Source organism: Podospora pseudopauciseta, chromosome 1 (genome assembly GCF_035222475.1).
Source record: "Podospora pseudopauciseta strain CBS 411.78 chromosome 1, whole genome shotgun sequence".
In the NCBI taxonomy this organism is placed as follows: domain Eukaryota; kingdom Fungi; phylum Ascomycota; class Sordariomycetes; order Sordariales; family Podosporaceae; genus Podospora; species Podospora pseudopauciseta.
In genome coordinates, this window is record NC_085892.1 from 8,978,266 (window position 1) to 8,998,169 (window position 19,904).

General features: G+C 45.3%; 7 protein-coding genes across 7 annotated transcripts; 6 read left to right on the forward strand and 1 right to left on the reverse strand.

The window, feature by feature from the left end:
* Window positions 1–154: 154 nt before the first annotated feature.
* Window positions 155–1,276, reverse strand: QC763_124600 (uncharacterized protein; the record flags this gene model as incomplete). Its single annotated transcript, XM_062909023.1, has 2 exons — window positions 475–1,276; window positions 155–422 (listed from the first exon to the last, which is right to left on the reverse strand). Exons 1-2 carry the CDS (start codon window positions 1,005–1,007, stop codon window positions 155–157), a joined length of 801 nt encoding a protein of 266 aa, XP_062772204.1. The 5' UTR covers window positions 1,008–1,276.
* Window positions 1,277–1,486: 210 nt separating this feature from the next.
* Window positions 1,487–3,433, forward strand: QC763_124610 (uncharacterized protein; the record flags this gene model as incomplete). The annotated part of the gene is made up of 2 exons (XM_062909024.1): window positions 1,487–3,095; window positions 3,151–3,433. The coding sequence occupies exons 1-2, from the start codon at window positions 1,600–1,602 to the stop codon at window positions 3,431–3,433; spliced, it is 1,779 nt and encodes a 592-aa protein (XP_062772205.1). The 5' UTR covers window positions 1,487–1,599.
* Window positions 3,434–4,513: 1,080 nt separating this feature from the next.
* Window positions 4,514–5,891, forward strand: QC763_124620 (uncharacterized protein; the record flags this gene model as incomplete). Its single annotated transcript, XM_062909025.1, has 2 exons — window positions 4,514–5,372; window positions 5,433–5,891. 2 exons carry the CDS (start codon window positions 4,514–4,516, stop codon window positions 5,879–5,881), a joined length of 1,308 nt encoding a protein of 435 aa, XP_062772206.1. The 3' UTR covers window positions 5,882–5,891.
* A 329-nt stretch (window positions 5,892–6,220) lies between these two features.
* On the forward strand, window positions 6,221–8,397 carry QC763_124630 (uncharacterized protein; the record flags this gene model as incomplete). The annotated part of the gene is made up of 3 exons (XM_062909026.1): window positions 6,221–6,939; window positions 6,998–7,395; window positions 7,454–8,397. Exons 1-3 carry the CDS (start codon window positions 6,320–6,322, stop codon window positions 8,395–8,397), a joined length of 1,962 nt encoding a protein of 653 aa, XP_062772207.1. The 5' UTR covers window positions 6,221–6,319.
* Window positions 8,398–9,058: 661 nt separating this feature from the next.
* On the forward strand, window positions 9,059–10,379 carry QC763_124640 (uncharacterized protein; the record flags this gene model as incomplete). Its single annotated transcript, XM_062909027.1, has 2 exons — window positions 9,059–9,349; window positions 9,408–10,379. 2 exons carry the CDS (start codon window positions 9,059–9,061, stop codon window positions 10,377–10,379), a joined length of 1,263 nt encoding a protein of 420 aa, XP_062772208.1.
* Window positions 10,380–10,846: 467 nt separating this feature from the next.
* Window positions 10,847–12,373, forward strand: QC763_124650 (uncharacterized protein; the record flags this gene model as incomplete). The annotated part of the gene is made up of 1 exon (XM_062909028.1): window positions 10,847–12,373. The coding sequence occupies one exon, from the start codon at window positions 10,847–10,849 to the stop codon at window positions 12,371–12,373; it is 1,527 nt and encodes a 508-aa protein (XP_062772209.1).
* A 454-nt stretch (window positions 12,374–12,827) lies between these two features.
* Window positions 12,828–14,633, forward strand: QC763_124660 (uncharacterized protein; the record flags this gene model as incomplete). Its single annotated transcript, XM_062909029.1, has 1 exon — window positions 12,828–14,633. The coding sequence occupies one exon, from the start codon at window positions 12,828–12,830 to the stop codon at window positions 14,631–14,633; it is 1,806 nt and encodes a 601-aa protein (XP_062772210.1).
* Between the last annotated feature and the right edge of the window lie 5,271 nt (window positions 14,634–19,904).

A 19,904-nucleotide genomic window follows, 5' to 3' on the forward strand; every position in this document is an offset into this window, starting at 1 on the left:
TTCCGGTGTATTGTATTCTTGTGTTTATTGTGTCCAGTTCCCATCTGGAACTTCAATTCACATGCCGCAGTTGCTCGTATCCTGACTTGCATCCACCTCCAATAGGCCATTCTCATCCGCACTACGTTGCTTAATCGTGTTGCCGTAAAGTGAATTAATGCTGAAACGTGCTCTCCAGACTCTTCAAAAGCTCGCCAAACACGGGCTGCAAAAATACGGTGGCGAAGGAGGCAATGACTGCCACAAGGGCAAGATGCAGTACTCCAAACGACAGCTGCTTCCGTGTCCTCTGCCCTCCATGTGTGGCGCCAGCGCCTATCATTTTGATGAGAGGTACGATCCCGTCTTCCTTGGCTGTCTTTCTGGCAATGTCTAAACCTGGCAAACCATCTACACTTTCCGAATTCTTGAGCGCCCAGTACCTTTTTTTCGTCAGAAACACTTTAAAACTGTTACGGAAAGAGGTGCGCTTACTTCTCTATGCTCTCCTTGGAATCTCCCTTGTCAAACCTGTCGGCCTTCCTCGCAAAGAATTCGTTCAAGGTTGTTCGCCAATCTTTGAATTCGAAATAAGGGACAGAGAAGCCACAACTGCTCCCAACCTGGTGCACATGGACAAGAATTATGCTTCTTGCTCCGGGAAGGAGCCTGACCTCGTGCTTTTTGACAAAAGTATTGAAGGAGTCTGTTCCATTTTCGAGCACTGTGCCGTGGCCGAACAGGCGGACGATGCGTGGTGGCCCTTCAAATGCGTTGAACATGACGGTTATCCGTCCGTTATTCTTTTCGTACAGATGAGATATGGTCTCATTGCCGGAACCACTGAGATCGAGGTACCAGAAAGTCTTGGTGTCGAGGATGCCGAAATAGGGGCCGCCTTTAGGAGATACGTTGACATGTCCTTCCGGCGACAGAGGGGCGGTGGCCACCCAAAACACTTTTTGGGCCAGTATCCATCTGACAAGCGACTCGGGAATTGTTTCGTAAAACTGTCCCATTGTGAACATGCAATGTGATGACAAGGATATAGAACGGCAAAGGTGGAAACCAAACGGTGGGCACGGCTGACCACAGGTGTTCCTGATCGAGGGACCGTAAATCAGGTAGTTTACCAGCGGCGGTAAGTTAGAGGGACTGTGGTGCTATAAGAATTTGAACAAGCGTGCAGAGAATGAAGATAAAACAACCATCACAGAGCTGGAATAATATGAGCGGACAGCGGGAGCTGTTTGGACATTGATAGCGATGAATCACATTGCGACATCGCAGGCAGACATGCCCTGTTGTAAGACGGAGCAACCTGGAAGGCCTGCCCAAGTACAACCCAATAATAGGCCGCTAAGAGCCGCCCGCCCACATGGTCCTGGACCACCGGGTACAACGTCATCACTCAGCCCTAACCCTGGGCGGTACGGTTTCGTCCCAATCAGAGAATGGCTATCGATAAGGCGGGTGATGGGAGCGGGGTTGTGCTGCGTACCACTTTGACATCTGCCCAACGACACAAACAGTGATAACCCGATCTCGAAACGACAGCAAAAGTCATAACCTTTCAGCATCTCATTAAGCATCTTTACCTGCTTCAAGACTGGGGCCGCGATGAAGAGCTTTCTCCTCGGCCTGGCCGGCAAGCCATCACCGGAACCAGAGCCTGCCCAAACGGCGCAAGCTCCCGCTCTCAAAAGTGGGACTGACCTGGCCGATGCGATCACCGAAGGCATCAAAAAGCTTTCCACATCAGACCGGCAAAATGATTCTCAAAACGAGCCGGCAGCTAGCAATAGCCAAGATGAAGCCGCAAAAACAAGGACGGCCTCACCAGACGACCAGGAGGATTGGAGCTCGGGTGACGAGACGGTCGTCGAGCAGAGAGTTGCACATCCCAAGCAGGACATGATTGACCACATCATGAAGAGCTTGTGTACTTCCCTCGACACCAAAATCACTGAGTTGACTCAGTTCGCCAGTCTCGCCAAAACTGAGAAGGCATTCAGTGTCGCCGACTTGCCAGCAGCTCCCAAGAAGGGAAAGACACCTACGGCGGTCAAGCCTCGAGAGCAGCAGGAAGCCAAAGAGACTCTGAAGGAGGAAAAGAAGAACACCGAGGAGGAGGAAGTACCCAAGCCTATGAAGCTCTCTGACCTGTCCAAATCGAAGAAGCCAACCTCAACGTCTGCAGCTCCTCCTCCACCTCCTGCCCCAGCCCCCGGTGCTGAGCCTGAACAAGACTTTGCCTCCCTCATGCTAACTGCCAAATCTCAACCCTCTGCGGCCTCACCTAGTTTCCCGGCCACCTCTTTTGGCGCATTGCAGTTGGCGAGCATGCCGTTTATGGCCTCGGTCATGACGAATTTCCCTCAAATCGAACCTTCATCTACTCAGCGGCCTTCCCAAAGCTTTTCTCGTACCATCAGACCGACGCAAACGCCAGCACCATATATCGCACCAGCCCCAAGCTTGCCTCTATCTCCGGCCCCTTCGCCGCCAGCAGGGGATCACCCATCACCACCATCCTCTGCAAAAAGGAATGCCAAGCGATCATTGGATGACGAGCTGCAAGGGCCAACAGCAGCTGATTTGCAGCCTCACTTTGGTCATGAAGAGGTCTATTCACGCAGAATTTCGGGTATTTCGGCTCCTTTTGGGTTTGGCCGTCCCAGTCCGAGAGCGCCCACTGTATCCTCACAGATGCCACAGTCGCGACAACTTCATACGGCTCCGCAACCTCGCGCACCCAACTTTCCACCAGGGCCGCCTGCTGCGTCTAGATCGATCCCAAGTGTCGACTCTTTCTTTAACGCCCCTCAACTTCCAAGAGATTCGTTTATTCCAGAGCAAGAATTGTCTCCCAAAACGGTTGGTGATGTTGCTACGCATGCTACTGCAAGGCGACATCTCAGTGAAGCCGAGGTGGAGCCACCCGAAGACCACGACGGGAGACGCAAAAAGGCACGGCGAGCCACGTCTGATAGCCCCGCCGGGCTGATGAGAAGCGGAAACAAGTTTGCCTGTCCCTACTTCAAGCGGAACCCTCGCAAATATCAGAAATGGACGTCTTGCCCAGGCCCGGGATGGGAGGAAGTTCATCGAGTCAAGTATGTAGTTTCCTCGACGTCGATCTCGTGGTGTCTTTTATTAACCAGACAGCAGGACTCATCTTTACAGACGACACAGGCTCCCAATCCAGTGTCCTCGTTGTTGGGACACCTTTGAGGAAGATACTATTCTTCAAAATCATCTCCAACAGGACCCGCCGTGCACCATGCAGCAAAACAGGATTCCACACGAAGGCTTCACCAAGGATCAGGAAAAGAAATTGCGAAGTCGCAAAAAGGCCCAGCCAAACATGACGGATGAAGATAAATGGGTTGAGATCTACATGATCCTGTTTCCAGACGATGATCCAGACTCTGTCCCAACACCATGTCTGTGAACCCCCTAGACCAAACTCCGTGCCGAGTTCTCGCGCTGACAAGTCACAGACTACGATGACCAGGACGACGATAACGCTACCCCTGCCTCGGGCTTGGGTTCTGGTTCGAGCGATCTGGAGGATTATGCAACGTTTCTCAGAAGAGAAATGCCAACTCTTGTTCGTCGTGAGCTCGAGGTGCTCTTTCAAAACGAATCCCGAGATGTTGAGGACAGACTTCGATCCAAGGTGGAAGATATCATGGTCGGTCTCCAGCCAAAGCTAATGAACCTTTACCGCCAAAGCCAAATGCCACTCAGCGAATATGGTCCGCCGCAGGACATTCCTCAATTGCAAATCCCTGCAGATCAACCAGCGCAGTGGGATACTTTGAGCAGCAGCGATCTCGCCACCCCTGCCATGTCGACTGGCACCGGAACAAGCATTGACCTGGGCACAGGGATGCATCCGACGTCCCCATATCAGCAAATGGCCGGCGGGGAGGGATTTGATTCTACCAATCTCGACTACAGCTCATTAGCAGGTCTCGAGTGGGATGGAAACCAGCTGCACTCCAGCACTGGCTATCAGTTTCAACAGCAGGCCCAGAACCTGAATTGGGATCAAGAGTTCAACAAGTTGCTCAGCCCTGTGGTGTATGCTCCGCTTAATGGAGAACTCAATTTTGCCACTGGGTTTCAGGGAAACTTTCAAGGTTCATACCAGGGGTAAGGGGGGCGAAAACATGACCGGAAAAACTTTGGGTCAATGGTTATGAGTTATGACAGCCTTTCTATATTTTTGTCTGGTGATGAATGATCAGTAGCTGAAGGAATACAACAGCGTACATTTCCTATTTGAGTAGCTCGGGGTCGCATTGCCAGTGTCTTGTTGGTAGCGAAATAGCCGCCGGATATACTACCTTGCCTTGGTGCCGCGTGAAGCATTCAGCTAGCACATGGTTGATATTTGGGTCTAGTAATGCTCCCGCTGTGGAACCACTATGGACAGATTGCACTTCTGATATTTGATAACAATGTCCTATCCAGCCGCTCGTGTCTTCGTGTCTATTGAATTTCACCTGACATCAAGCAAGTCACAATGGCACTCTCAAGCATCTTATCTCTTGTCCTTCTAGCATCGGCAGGCAAGGCGAAACAAACAACAGCAGCTGGGTTTCCCCCTGCAAAACAGCAATGTCCTCATCATCCAGCAGGCCGCTTGGAAACAGCTGCGCTGCTACCGGTTTGTCCACTTCCAGGGCACATTGGCGTCCTGTCCGATGAAAGCTCCAATGCCATCGCGTGGGACTACCCACCCAAGTGCATTTCACCTCCAGCAAAAGACAATACAACCGTCCCAAGAATCGACTGCCTGTTCACTTCGACCACCTTTCGCAATGGCCACGGCATCAGCTTGGTTTCTTCCACACTGACAACATCTCATATTGTCGGTGTTGGCTCATTTGATGATGAGGCCCCTCCGCTTGGGGTGCAGCGCCGCGAGAATCTCGGTCCTGCCTACGAGATTGTCCCGGTGGAAGGAAAAGGGTTGGGTGTTGTTGCCAAGCGCAAGATCAAGCGTGGAGAGATTGTCATGTCTGACTACCCTTCCCTACTTATTGGGACAGGCTTCTTGGGCACCGCACAGCCCCATCATAGGAGACGGATGCTCAAGCAAGCCATCAACCAGCTTCCCGATAAATTGAGGTCCAAGGTCAGGGGTTTGTCGAGAGGAGCAGAAAAGTACGAGGTGGACGCCATCTTGGGACCGAATGCCAATACGGTCATGATTGGAGAGCAAGACGGGGAGCAAATGCATGTCGGCCTGTTTGCTGAGGCTGCGAGGATAAACCATGGCTGCAGACCAAACGTTCACTCAAGGTTCTCGGAGAGGAGGTTGACAATGGAGATCATGGCTCATGTAGCCATCGAGCCGGGAGAGGAGATCTTGATGAGCTGTAAGTGCTGGACTATAGGGTGTTCAACACACATGCATATTGCTAACTGACATGTGATAGATGTGCCCATCACAACTGTCCGTGATGAAAGACGAAAGTATCTCAAAGACCATTGGGGATTTGACTGCAAGTGTCAACTGTGTACCGGTACGAAGAATGATATTGAGGAGTCAGAGTTCTATCGACGCCGCCAAAAGAGTCTCAAGGAGAGTATTGAGAGCGCGCGTGCCGAAGGGTTCTTCAAGGATGCCATTGTCATGAGCGGTGAGTGGCATGAGTTTAGCGAGTGGGACATGGTTCCCCCCCTTGCGCCTGAGTATCATGATAGCCTGGCAAACTTGCATTACGCAAATGGGGATTTGTTCAATGCGACAAGATATGCGAGGATGGCATATGATGGGTGGGTGAGGTTTGGCAGTGTGGATGATGAAAAGTTGGAGCATTCGAGAACGGTGCTGGCAAAGATTGAAAAGGAGTTTGAGAAGAGTTTGAAATTTGAGAAGGACTAACAACTAGGCGTGTATATTCTTTGGTTGAGATTTAAAATTTCATTCTTCTTGCCTGTTTGTTGATCACCGGAGCCAAAAGTCATCGCCGAAAGAGAACCACAAAGCCCAGCCACACAGTTTGGTTGTCCACCACATCGGCTTATTATAGGAATACCTGTGTCGATCATCACATTTGTAAATATACCTTCCTAATAGACAAATCCCATGCATCGGTTCCGGCACCGGAGGCACGGGACAGATGCAAGAGGGGTTACATTGGTAGCTCAGCTCTACTTTACATGTATCGAAAGTGACAGAGGCAACCATTGTGTACAACCCTCATTATTCTACAAATAGCTTATGGTCTATGCTGGCTTGGTATGTGTCCTGCCATTGTTGCAATCAGCTTACAAGATCATGCTGTAAGCCACGGGGTACTTGGGGAATGGTCCTAACGCCATGTATAAGGAGCTGATGCACAGGGCTAATTTGTCACAGCATCTCACAACCTGGAAATCAGTGAAGAGCCGACTTGAAGATTTCAGCATGTGGTCTGTTACTGCGATAATCATTGCCACGCTTTTCGCGCAGGTGGCAATAGGTCAACCTCCGAATAACTCCCACTTTTCAGATGTCGACATCGACACTGTGGCTTCAGGGATCTTGGGCAACCGAGGACCATCCACCAAACCAACATCGCGTTGCAAAGCCTTCCCCGGAGAAACCGCGTGGCCATCTGTTTCGGATTGGGCCAGTTTAAATCGCACTCTAGGTGGGGTTTTGCTCAACCCTTCCCCCCCAGCCTCGGTGTGCTATCCGACTTCAGCAAGCTTCAACACCACGGCATGCAACTTTTTGTTTAATAGTGCTAGTCAAAGCACTTTCTGGTTTGATGATCCAGTCACTGTTCAAGGGACCTGGCCTCAGGGTTTGACATGCCCCCTCGTGAGGAACCCTCAAGCTAATGCCACCTGTACGAGGGGAGGTTATCCTGTTTACGTGGTCAATGCTACACAACCAAAGCATGTTCAGTCAGCGGTGAATTTTGCAAGAGAAAAGAACGTTCGGCTGATAATCAAGTATGTTTACTTGGCCGTCCTGCATCTGTGTCTGTGCCTCCTGCTGACTGACGCATAGAAACACGGGTCATGACTTTCTTGCTCGCAACATCGGTGCGGGATCTCTGAGCATTTGGACCCATAATCTGAGAGGTTTTGAGTTCATGTCAGATTATAAGCAACCCGGAGGACGTTACCGAGGTCCAGCTGCGTGGGTTGGCGCTGGACTACAGGTCTATGACGCGTTTAGATATGCACTGGCGCACAACATCACTCTACCTGCTGCTTCTTGTCTAACCATCGGGTCTTACGGAGGTTGGATATCGGGTGGAGGCCACTCCCCTTTATCATCCAAGTATGGCCTAGGAGTAGACCAGGTTTTGGAGCTCAAGGTTGTGACAGCCGACGGAAAATATGTTACAGCAAACCCGACCAAAAACGAGGATCTGTTCTTTGCTTTGCGAGGTGGTGGAGGCAGTGAGTGTTTTGCGTCTGCTGTACAACATATGCCACCGAAGCTAACAGACAAACCAAGGCACATATGGAGTGATAACCTCGGCCATTGTGAAAGCCCATCCTGCCATCAATCTGACCATCGCGTCCTTCAACTTCAATCTTGGCAACACACCTTCTTCGAGCCCCCCCTCAAATCCAACCATTACCAACAGCACTGCATTTTGGCTAGGCTTCAACGCTATCTTTGCTTTTGCAATTCCTGTTGTAGATGCAGGGGGTTATCTCTGGACAAATGGACTGCCTTCTGGTCCTGGCTTCGCCATGCAAGTCCAGGTGCAGATGCCGGGCTTGTCTCCAGGTGAAGCACTTGCTTTTACCCAACCTCTCCTGGATGAGCTGAACGGCCTTGGGATACCTGTTGCAAACATCACCGTCCGCACGCAGGTTTACAGCAGCCAATCGTCGACCGGAGCAGGCGGTGCTCCAGGTGCAGGTGGATATTTTGCTTCTCGTCTGTTCCCGCGGGCGGCATACGTTGATCCTGTCCTATTCTCCAAAGCCATGAACGCCTCACGAGTACTGGTTGAAGCGGGATATACGTTTCATGGACTCAACATGGCTCCCACGCTTGAAGCAGCAGGCCACCCTTACCCAGCAGGCGTCAACCCCGTATGGAGAGAAAGTGTCATGCACGCTGACATATTCGGATTCAGCAAGCTCAATCTTGGAACAGCCACTGATCAGCAGGTCATTGCAGCCCAGCTTGCTCTGACACAACTGATGGAGCCCCTCAAGGAGGCAACGCCAGGGGGAGGAAGCTACCTCAACGAAGGGGATCCTCATGAGCCGAACTGGCAACAGTCATTCTATGGGGACAATTATTCAAAGCTTGTCAGGGTGAAGAAGACTCGAGATCCTTGGGGTGTATTTTGGGCGCTGACCACCCCGGGAAGTGAAGAATGGAAGATTGAGGGAGAAGGGGGGCTTTTGTGGAGGCAGAATGGTCGACTTTGTAGGGTGTAAAGGTGTCAATGTTTGGAACATTGTGCGGCATGCTCTTCGAGGGAAACAATTCGAAGATAGGTACCCACTCCACATGAGTGAAAGTTAAGAAGCTGAACTTGACCAGACTCTGGTGTTTTACCGACATGGTATTTCATCTCTGCGTTTTCCTCCAACCCAGGAGGTGCATTTGGCCGAAGGATTGGCCAATCAATCTTCTCATCCGTCCCACCTGCATTATGTGCTTGGCGACGATGCAACGCGATTGACACGTGCAGAAGAATGTGCATTTTATTGACCGTAGCATTCTCTAAGCTTATCCTTGCAAATGGAACCGTCCGCTCTCCGTCCCCCACCTCGGGTATACCAGACTAGATTGGAAAAGGAAGCAGCCCAACCGTCGTCGATGTATATGGGAACAAGGTGGCAGGGAGACATGCCGATAACGCTGCGAATGCTCACTTTATTGGATCCCGTGTAGACGGCCCTTGCCATCGGGGAGGAAGAGATGGAAACTCCAAGACGCAGTAAACCGAGACCCCGGAAAGATGGATGCAACTCTGTCTTGTGCAAGCACGTGGCAAGGACTCGCCTTGTTCATAAAGATCATCTCCCCGCTCCCACCCAGACGTGATAGTTACTCGCCCCAGGTACCTTGTTTCCCCTGTGCCAAACCACCACCATGGCGACCTTCCAGAAGCTTGCGATCCTTTGCCTCGGTGCTTCCACTGTGCTTGCCGCCCCTAGCGACAAGCACAACGGCAAGAAGACACCCAAGGTGTCGCCCATCAAGCAGATCTCTCTCGGACCGCGCCCCTACTGGCTCGTGGATCAGATGGACGAGGGGCCTCTCAAGAAGAAGCTCGCCTCTTGTTCAGAGAAGAGGATGAAGCCCAGCGACTGGAGCATTTCTCACCGTGGCGGTGGCACCCTTCAGTTCCCGGAGCATACCTACGACTCAATTATTGCTGGTGTCAGTGTTGCCCATTCACCCGTTAGGAAGAAGCTGTCTAACTCGAGCCCCTAAACAGACCAGAATGGGAGCCGGCATTCAGGAATGCGATGTCACCTTCACCAAAGACCTTCAACTCGTCTGCCGCCATGCCCAATGTGACTTGCACACCACAACCAACGTCGTTTCTCTTCCTGAACTTAATGCCAAGTGCACCACCCCCTTTCAGCCTGCGTCTGGGGACAGGCCTGCTAAGGCCAAGTGTTGCACTTCGGATTTCACTTTGGCAGAGATCAAGACGCTTTGTGCAAAGATGGACGCCTCGGATCCGAAAGCAACAACCCCGGAGGAGTATCTTGGTGGCACAGCAAGCTGGAGGACCGACCTCTACGCCAAAACCTGTAGCGAGGTGCCTACTCTCAAGGAATTCATCTCTCTGGTTGACGATCTCGGTCTCAAGTTCACCCCTGAGTTGAAGGCCCCAGAGGTGCCCATGCCCTTCAACGGCGGCAACTACACCCAGGCGGCCTATGCCCAACACATGATTGATGAGTTCAAGGCGGCCGGTATCAAGCCAGAGAGGGTGTGGCCACAATCTTTTGTGTATGAGGATGTCCTGTACTGGCTAAAGGCTGAGCCAAAATGGGGAAAGCAAGCCGTGTTGCTGGACGAGAGCGGCGATGAGCCAGGTACATTCCCCTCTGCCGTCGCGAGGCTCAAGGAGTACAAGAAGGCCGGTGTCAGGATTGTCGCTCCTCCTCTGCCCTACTTGGTCACCGTTGATAAGAAGGGGAAGATTGTGCCCAGCAGCTATGCCATCGAAGCCAAGAAACAGAAACTCGACATCATTACGTGGAGCTTGGAGAGGAGCGGTTGGCTTGGTGACGGCAGCGGAGGAGGATATTACTATGCAAGCGTGGCCAATGTGACCAATGGCGAGGGAGATGTGTACAATCTGTTACATGTATTGGCTCAGGATGTGGGAGTCATTGGCGTCTTTTCTGATTGGAGTGCCACGGTCACATACTATGCCAATTGCTTCGGCCTGTAGTCGACCAAGCAACATACACGAGTATGAGCGAACTTGATCATATCTACATGTGCCTACTGTTTTTGAGCCGTTCCATGTTCCTGTGATCACAGCTCGCCATCGACCGTCAGCCCAACTTTATTTGGTATTATCAATCGGTCTGTTGGAAAGCTCAGCCTATGATGTTCAAGATCAGATGGAAAAGAACCTACTCCAGATACATGTACCTATGTACCCAAGGAGGAATATAAACCAAGATCTTGACGCCAATCAGGATCGCCGCTTGATGGCCTGGTGACCAATGCTTCAGGCTCCAACAGCTCTTGGAATAAAAAGACCAATGAAAATGGGCTCAAGAACAGGCAGCTTCTTGGTGTGGGGTAAAAAGTAGACGTCTGCCTTCTGAGCCGTATTAGAGGTAGTATAAGGAGACCACTCATTCCTCGACACAAGCACTCAATATTACATCCAACTTCAACCTCAACAACATGGACACCATTGGCAAGAACGAAAACCCTGCTCTGGCCTTTGAAGGCTGGACAGAGCATGCAAGTCGAGATCGCATCAGCACCGATACCAAGGTACACCAGCTGCTCAGCGCTGCATACCCAGGTCACCATGTTACACGCACACAAACATCGTCCTGTGATCTTTTGGGTTTCGCTGACGCCGGCTACGCAACCAAAACCCCGGATCGTCCACGTGGCTACGACGCTATTCGCAAGTTTGTGGCCCCGAAACTTCGATACGAAAAGGGCAATGACAAACTTGAAGATGAGGTACGCTTTGGTGCCTGGAAATACGATTGGGAAAGCCACCAATTCCTGGTATATGAATTGTCATTCAGGGACTACCTGCTGAGCCGGGTCATACGGTTTCTCTATGTGATAACACCTCCTTCCGTGGACGGCGCGGTGGACATTGATGGCCACCATCCCAAGACCGATGAGCTTCTTCTGGTAGCCGGGAAGTGGACGAAGGAGATGCACGATGAAATATGGGTATTTGACAACCAGCAGTGGAGGAAGGATAAGGATTTATACCGGAGTGTTCTTGGAGCGTCGTGGGACGATGTCATTCTTGACCCGAGCATAAAGTCGAGCCTGGCTCAAGATGTCGAGTCCTTCTTTAACAATCAGTATTTGTATAAGACACTCCGGGTGCCATGGAAGCGCGGTGTGATTCTTCATGGGGTACCGGGGAATGGCAAGACCGTGTCTATCAAGGCAATCATCAACTCATTGGCGGCACGCAATCCTCCGGTCCCCGCCATGTACGTGAAATCGCTCGACGGATGTTCGCACCCAAAAGTCGCCATGCAGGAAATCTTTTCCAAGTCACGAATCGTCGCTCCATGCCTTCTGATCTTTGAGGACCTCGACAGCCTGGTCGAGGACAAGACACGCAGCTACTTCCTCAACGAGGTTGATGGACTTGACTCCAACGAGGGCATCCTAATGATAGGCTCGACCAATCACCTTGAAGGGATCGATGCGGCTATCACAAAACGACCCAGCCGCTTTGACCGTAAATACCACTTCAAGGTTCCGGACCACGCCTTGCGGATGGTTTACTGTCACCATTGGCGCGAGAAAGTGCTGGATTCCCCTGCGCTTGCCTTCCCCATGGAACTGTGCTCTGTGATAGTAGATCTCACGGATGGCTTCAGCTTTGCTTATATCAAAGAGCTCTTCATCTCGTCTTTGCTTATGTTGGCCGGGGGTACTCGTGACATCGAGGCTGGGGGCGACAACATCTCAGGAGCAGCGTTGGATTCAAGCTCTGACGAGAACGAGGACAGTGCCAGCTCTAACAAACCCGGACGCGTCATGCCTGCAGTGACAATTCCCAAGGAACTCGAAGGAGATCCCTTGCTTGCTGTTATCCTGGCTGAAGCCAAGTTGCTCTGGGAGCAAATGGAGAACGAGGAGACAGACGCCGTGAAGCGTAAAAAGGCAGCAACAGTATGCGCTCCGAGGCTGCCAGATTTTGTCTTTGGACTGCGTGATGATTGAGGAACTACAATGGGTTGGTTATACTGGTAGGACAATAGTGCTCATTGAATACGTACATGGAATAACAGATCATTCAACGGGCAGAAAGCCGAATACATGCCGTTTCTCTATTTTGGTCCCCTCGGCCTGATGATAAGCTTCTCTTGGCTACGTGCTATCGCCGTCAAGATCATGCTGATGGATGCTCGAGCTGCAGGTTCCACTCACTCTAACCTGCTTCGAGAAGTGAAGCTGTGGGTCGGGCCCGTTTGGTCTAGCGTAGCAGGGGTCACTGGCATCCCCTGGCGGCGCTTGCTCCGAGCACAACAAGCCCCTGATGAACCGGAAATTGGCTTGGCAGGTTCTCCATTTTTCAAGGTCCAGGCAACTTCACTCTTACTTTTGCAGCTCCTCAATCTTTGCACGCTTTCTTGAATTCCCATGATGGGAAGATAACGCCTGCCTTTAGCGCAGCATGTCACTCGTTTATTTACTTTTGCAATGTTTTCTTTTTGCGACGGCGACGTCTGCCCATCTTTTGTTCCCCTTTACCCGTGAGAGAAACATCGCCAGATCGATCGATAGCAAAACAGCAACTGTTCCCGTCTCGGCGTCAGGGCACGTCTTCATCGTCAACGTCACCGTCGGGACCCCCCCACAACCACTGTCGCTTCTCTTGTCACCGTCCTCGCCTCACACATGGCTTCCCAACGCCGACGAGGCCATGCCTTGTTCGCAAGGCTTCAACCTGCTATCAGGTGGCTTTCATCCCACTGATGTTCTCTCTGGCTCCGCTTGCAAATGGGGGGCATTCACTAAATCCAAATCGTCGACATTCCAGGGAGCAGAAACGGTGAATTACCAGTTCGACGCGGCATATACCAGCACATTCACCGTGCGTGGCAGCAACTTCACCGATACACTAAAGATGGGTGATGTCGAGCTCGACAACTTCCCGATGGGCCTGGTGAATTCAGCCACGAATAATCAATGGATCGGGATGCTTGGACTCGGCAATGATGGCACCACGACCTACCCCCGCCGCTCAACCAAATATTATCCCAACTTTGTGGATCGACTGGTATCTTCTGGAAAGATTGTCACCCAAGCATACAGCATTTGGCTCAACAGTGCGGACGGAGCATCGGGATCTCTGCTTCTAGGTGCCATCGACAAATCGAGGTTCAAGGGCGAGCTGATACGCCTCAACACCGCTCGAGGTTACGACATCTTTCCCAGCGCCTTCGCCGTCTTATTGAACAGCATCAAAATGCTTGACGATTCGAAAGAGGCACTCAACTTTGACGAAATCAGGCTGCTCTTTTCCCTCAGCCCTGCCGAATCCTTTTCGATCCTGCCCCGCGAACTCGCCGATCCCATCATCGCTGCAAGCGGCGCGACCTGGAACACGACTATCGAGAGGGCCACCATTCCGTGTGATGCTGGATCAAAGAATACAAAGCTCAATCTCCGCCTTCAGCTCGAGGGGCCGGACGGCCCCGTTCTCAACGTTCCCCTCGCAGATCTCATCGTCCCACAGGATGTCACGAACTGGGAGATTGCCGTTGCCACCAACGCTCAAAGTCTCAATAGAAATACCTGCCTTTTTGGAATTCAAAAGTCGAACAGCGGACAGTTCAACATTGGCAGCGCCCTCTTGCGACGAACCTACATGGTGTTTGATGCAGTCAACAAGGAAATCGCCCTTGCTCCTGTCAAGCCTGGGACTTCTGCCACGAAGCCCACCATTGTCCCGTTTGACAAGGCCGGCGCACGCATTCCTTCCTCGAGACTTTATTGTGCTGAGGGCAGTGAGTGTGTGTCTGAGTCTTCAATTGCTCCAGACTCAGAAGAAGGCGTGGAGACCGTTGTTGAGGAGGATGAGCCAAATTCGAACTGGAAAAAGATTGTGATTGGGGTGGTCGTCCCCATTGGTGTATTAGCCATTGCCCTACCCATCATTTATGTCATTATCATGAGACGCAAGCGCCAGGCAAAGGCAAGGGAAGAAGCCCTCTCACGACAACGAGAAACAGATCACACAGACGGGGAGGATAGCTTCAAGGAGGATGAATATGGTGTCAAGGTTACAGTGTCCGTCTCTTCAAAGGTGTCAGTGGCGAAGGCACCGCCATCGCCCCAGTTCTTCTTGGGTGTGCCAGGGGGATTTCCCAGTATCCCCGAAGACAGACAGTCACAGTATTCTGGAGATGCGCTTCTGGGACCTGATAGCAGGAGTGGGAGTAGGAATGGGAGTGAGAAGGAAGTGTCTAAGTGTTAGCTGGCTATTTGTTTGTAATTCATTCGTTTATAGGTAATAAAGAACACATAGAGGCCCCATGTTAGTTTTTCTGCCAGGTGTTTCCTTCTGCATTACAAGCCTTATATGTAAAGCACTTAACTACAGCACTTGCAGTGTGGTATAAAGTATATATAAGAAAAGCCAATGTAGGGGGTTTATATATTATTTAAATATACTATTCCATAATTCTTTTGCAATGATATTAATTAAAAATTATTTCGCTTTACTTTTATAGGAGTTAAAGTACATCTATAACCCTAACCTAACTCCAGCTACTCTTTTCGATTACACCTATATCTTAATTCTACCTTATTAAAAATAATCTCTGTGAGGCTTATTTTATAGTTAGTTACTGCTGTAATACTACGTGGCGGCAGCTCTAGTAAAAGCGTTGCAAATATCCTGTACTCGTGGGCATATATAGCATTGCCACCTAGGTATGGCGATAGCTGCAGTAACTGAAAGATCTTTTCTGTTAAGATAATGTGCTAGCGTGATGATATTGCGGCCGCCTCTGTGACTGGTAATAAGTTCTTCCAGAAACAAGGCATACCAAGTCTGTACGAAGTTAGCTTGTATATAAGCCTCGAGTGAAAAAGGCGGCCGAGATAAGAGACGAGAAAAGATAAAGCTTTTGGACTTATATAGCTCTATATATTTCTGTATCCTAAAGTACCTATTACGTAGTAACTAGTATACTAATTTGCTTATTTTATATCTAAAGTACGTAAAGATAAAAGGATTTACCTATAAATATTAAGTTAGCTTATATTTTAGATCTATACCTCGCTATTTGCTACTATAGTGTAACGAACCCCTATCTAGAACCTCTAAAAGGGATATCGGTTAAAGGTACTTCTAAATAATTCTAGTTCGGTGCAGCTAAATAGTGCACAATAAGATATTTTAATGTAAATACTAAATGCCGTAAATATAATTTAAATTATATATTGCGGAATTATCTATTTACACTAGCTAGTTCCTCCGTATATATAATTCTCGTACTAAGCCGTAATTAGTCTTATAAAGCTACTAATCCCCTCTATTTAGTTTGCTTAGTCTGCTTAGTGCCCTAATTATACTAATTACTTCTATTTAGTCTACTTAGTGCCCTAATTACACTAATTACCCTATTTAGTTTATTTAGTGCTTTAATTATATTAATTACTCTTATTCTTTACTGTAATTAGCTCCCCTATACGTTTTCCTAATTAGCCTCTATTCTCGTAGCCCCATAACCGTCCTGCACTAAGGTTGTAATATATAGGTACGTAAGCTATTTTAGTTATCCTTATTTTAATTTTAAAGAGGTTTATACTATATAATCTTTTGGTACGCTAGGCTTATTTAGTTCTTTTACCGGAATATTAAATACTATTTTACTAGGTAGTATCTTCGCTAACGTCTTTATTGTACTTTTCTTGCTAACGTCTATTCTGCACCTCTCTTATTAATATCTTTATATTAATTCTTTAGATCGAATATCGACACTATGCCGGAAAACGAGACTACTAATTTTACAGGCTAGGTATCTATAGACTTAATTTTAGACGTTAGCTCTAATCTAATAATACCTCTAAAAGTTTAAGCGGTATTTTTTACAAGATGTTCGCCGTACTTTTAGAGGGCGTGCTCGGACGCCTAACCTAGTAACTCTCTTGATTATAATACATTTCGCTTTCCGGTATTAATGTTTATACGTTCCGCATTATTTTTTGCGCTATTTTAATATACTTTGTATAAATATTAAGCTTTATAAAGCGCTCTAACTTTATGGAAATACTAAGACTTTTAATATTTGTAAAGGAGTATTTTTCACTTACAGTGTTAAACCTTTGGGTTTAACCCTTAATTGCATAAATCTAGTCCGTCTTTAATTAACTAAATAACTAAGAGCTGACTAGTTGCACCCTGATTTTAAGGGAATTTAAAGAAGTCGAGATTCTAGTTAGCGTTATCTATATACTTGCCTATTTTGGAAGGAAGGATCACGATAGATAGATTGTTTTGCTTTATTACCGAGAGGAAAGTCTATAAGGAAAATAGCATAATTAGAGGCCTCTAAAAGACTGCCTTTACGGACTGCTTAATAATAATAGTGTTTTCGGTATTATAAATAAGTTTCTCGAAATCTATATATTTACTTCGATATTAATAAACTACGGATATAGTGGCCATTAAATACGTAAAGAAGAAACTATATTACTTTTTAGCTAAACTAACGCGGGCGGATTATACTAAACTATATAAACCTTTCGTATATAAATGTCTTAAGTTATCGTTAGAAGGGATTTATCGATATCTATTTTAATTACTAATCGGTGGCGAACCTTTTTTAACTTAATAAGAGTTACCGCCTTTATTATTCTTAATAACCTACATTGTTATTAATATACTTCGGTATTTAGTATAACTTCCTTAATTAACGGTGCCTTTTTAGCAAGCAAAACTAACTATAAAGATAATTGTCGTACCTAACACTATACTTAATAGATTATTATAAAGTCTATAGCTATACTATAGTTAATACTATTTTCTAAGCAAATTACTGGACTGGCGCGTTAATTAGAGCGATATTAAAAAGACGCTATTAAAATAGTAAGAAAACACATAAACTAACCACAACACCACAAATATACCCTCAACAGGGTATATAAATAAGCGCACTTCCGTGACAGTAGCTCGCTCGCAGGCCGCACTCCACGTAGGACAAAGAAAAGACTCTATAGGCTCGCAGACTATATAATAAGTACCTAATTGGCCTAATTAAAGAGCCAGAATTACCTATACGCGTATAAGGCATAAAAATATAAAGAAATAAAAGTCGATATCCTATTTAAAATAAAATATTCGAAGTAGACCGCTTATATATATAACCCTTAAACCTCCGAATCCTCCGAGAGCCCTACTTCCTTACTTAAACCCTTAAACCTATAATCGTACCCTAAACTAAACCTCCCTTCGCATTTAATTACTATAAACCAGTAGGTAAATATATATATAAAAAAAAATATTCCTTTTAAGTAAAAAGAAAATATTATTTAATAAAAAAAAGAAAAAATAATTTAATCCTATTACTCTTTTATCTATTTTCCTTTAATTAAAGAGAGGAATATATTTACTTTTCGGATCTTAAAGTATACCTCTATCCTTATCGAGCTATTATAACCGGCGACCTAACGATCTCCTCCCTTTATCTTTAAAGAACTTTAAAAGCTTACTCTTATTCTATAAAATAAAGTATATAATTAAGCGAAAAGTATATTATTAGCGATCCTAAATAATTATAAATAGAGGGCCGGGTAATTATTAGCTTAAAAAGAAGCGGTAAGTCTATCGTTATAAAAGTATAGAACCTAAAAAAAGTTATTACTTTATTTAGTCGTTAAAAGTCGCTTAATACGCTATATAGTCTAAACTCTTTATAATTAAAAGGAAAACCTACGATATATTTATTTCCTTTAATAGTAATAACTAAAGTTAACGGAAAACTAAAAAGTAAAGTAAACCGGGGAAGTAATAAGGATTTAAATAACGATAAAAGGATACTTAGTAAGTAAAATCCTTTCGTATCTATTAAGTTCTTTAAGCCTCTCTTCCTCCATTTTTTATTATATACCCTCTAATTAAACTTATACCTTAAAAACCTTTTTATATAAACTATTTATAACCTTATTATTTTTTTCCCTATAACGCCTATAGTTTTATAGTCTCTATAATAACGATCTTCTCTTTAAGCTTTTATTATTATTAAATCTTCCTTTTTACTATACGAAGTACCTTCCTAAAAATAAATATAATAATACTTTAAGACCTAAAAACTATATTTTTATACCTTACTTTATTTACCGTAAATTAGTTTCCTTACTTTTATGTTAAAGTTATATTAAAAAGTATAATAAATATAAAATACTAAATAAAAAATAATATTTACTTAATACCCTTTTTAATTTTTCGACGAATCTATATAAATTAAAATACTAATAATAATATTATAAATACTTATTACTTAGTAATTTCCGGTATTAATATAAATAGAGAGGACCTAATATCGTCGGTTAAAAGTATTATAATTATTATTAAATAGGAAAAAATATATTAACGACTTTATTATAATAGAGTTTAAAGGTTTTTTAGGGATTTATATATAACGTTCGAGGATTTTTTAAAAAAAGTATTAAAAAGTATAAGTAAGGACCGAACTAATAAATTATTATTTAGTTTTTAATTAACTTTAAAAGTTATATATTACGTAAATAAAGAAAGTTATATAAATATTATAGGTATAAGTCCGATTAAAAAATATTGTTATTTTTAAATTAAAAAAAAAATATTTAATAATATTAATCGAAAATTATTTTATAAAAGTAATATTAATTTAGTTAAACTGTTTTCCTATAATATAATCTTTTAGGTCGGTAATTAAGTTAAAGCCGAAGCGAATAGGCTAAAAAGTATTATTACTTTAAAGAAGGAAAATACCGCGCGAGAGACTAAAACTATAAACCTTATCGATACTTTAAAAGCGCGCTTTTTATATAATTTCTTTAACGAGATTATTAGGAGGGCTAAATTCCTTATTAGCGGTAAATTCTTTTTATAATATATTATAAATAGACTTCGGAAAAAGCGTTAATAATATTATTCTATAAAAAATTAAAAGAGAGTAGCGTATAGTGCGATCTATAATTAAAAGGTTATCGAGAGGGAAGAAAAGCTAGCGTTCCTTTTCCTACTTTAAGCTACGTAAATAGTAAATCTTTATTCTTTATTATTTATTTAATTTATAAAGTACGATTATTTAATATTTATATAAGCCGTTTAAGAAAGAAAAAGTACCCTATTAAGTCTCCTTTTTATTAAGGCTTATAAAATAAATTATATAGTTCTATCCTTTAATTATAAATACCTATATTAATTTTTTTTATTTTTATTTATTTTTTATCTTTTTTAATACTTATTAATTACTTCTTTATAATAACTTTTTTTTTCGGGGAACCTATTACTTTATTTAATTAAATAATCGACGATTTTACTATTTAAATATTTATAATCTTTTTTATTAAAAAACTTTTTAGTTAGGTCGAGGAAGTTCTTAACTTTATAATATATAATTAGTCCGAAGTTACTATTAACTTTATTTAAAAGCCTTTACTTACTACCCTTATTTATTATTTTATTAACTTTACTTACGTTTCTAATAATTAAAGCGTTATTTATAAAAAATACGTTTAAGTCCGACGTCCTATT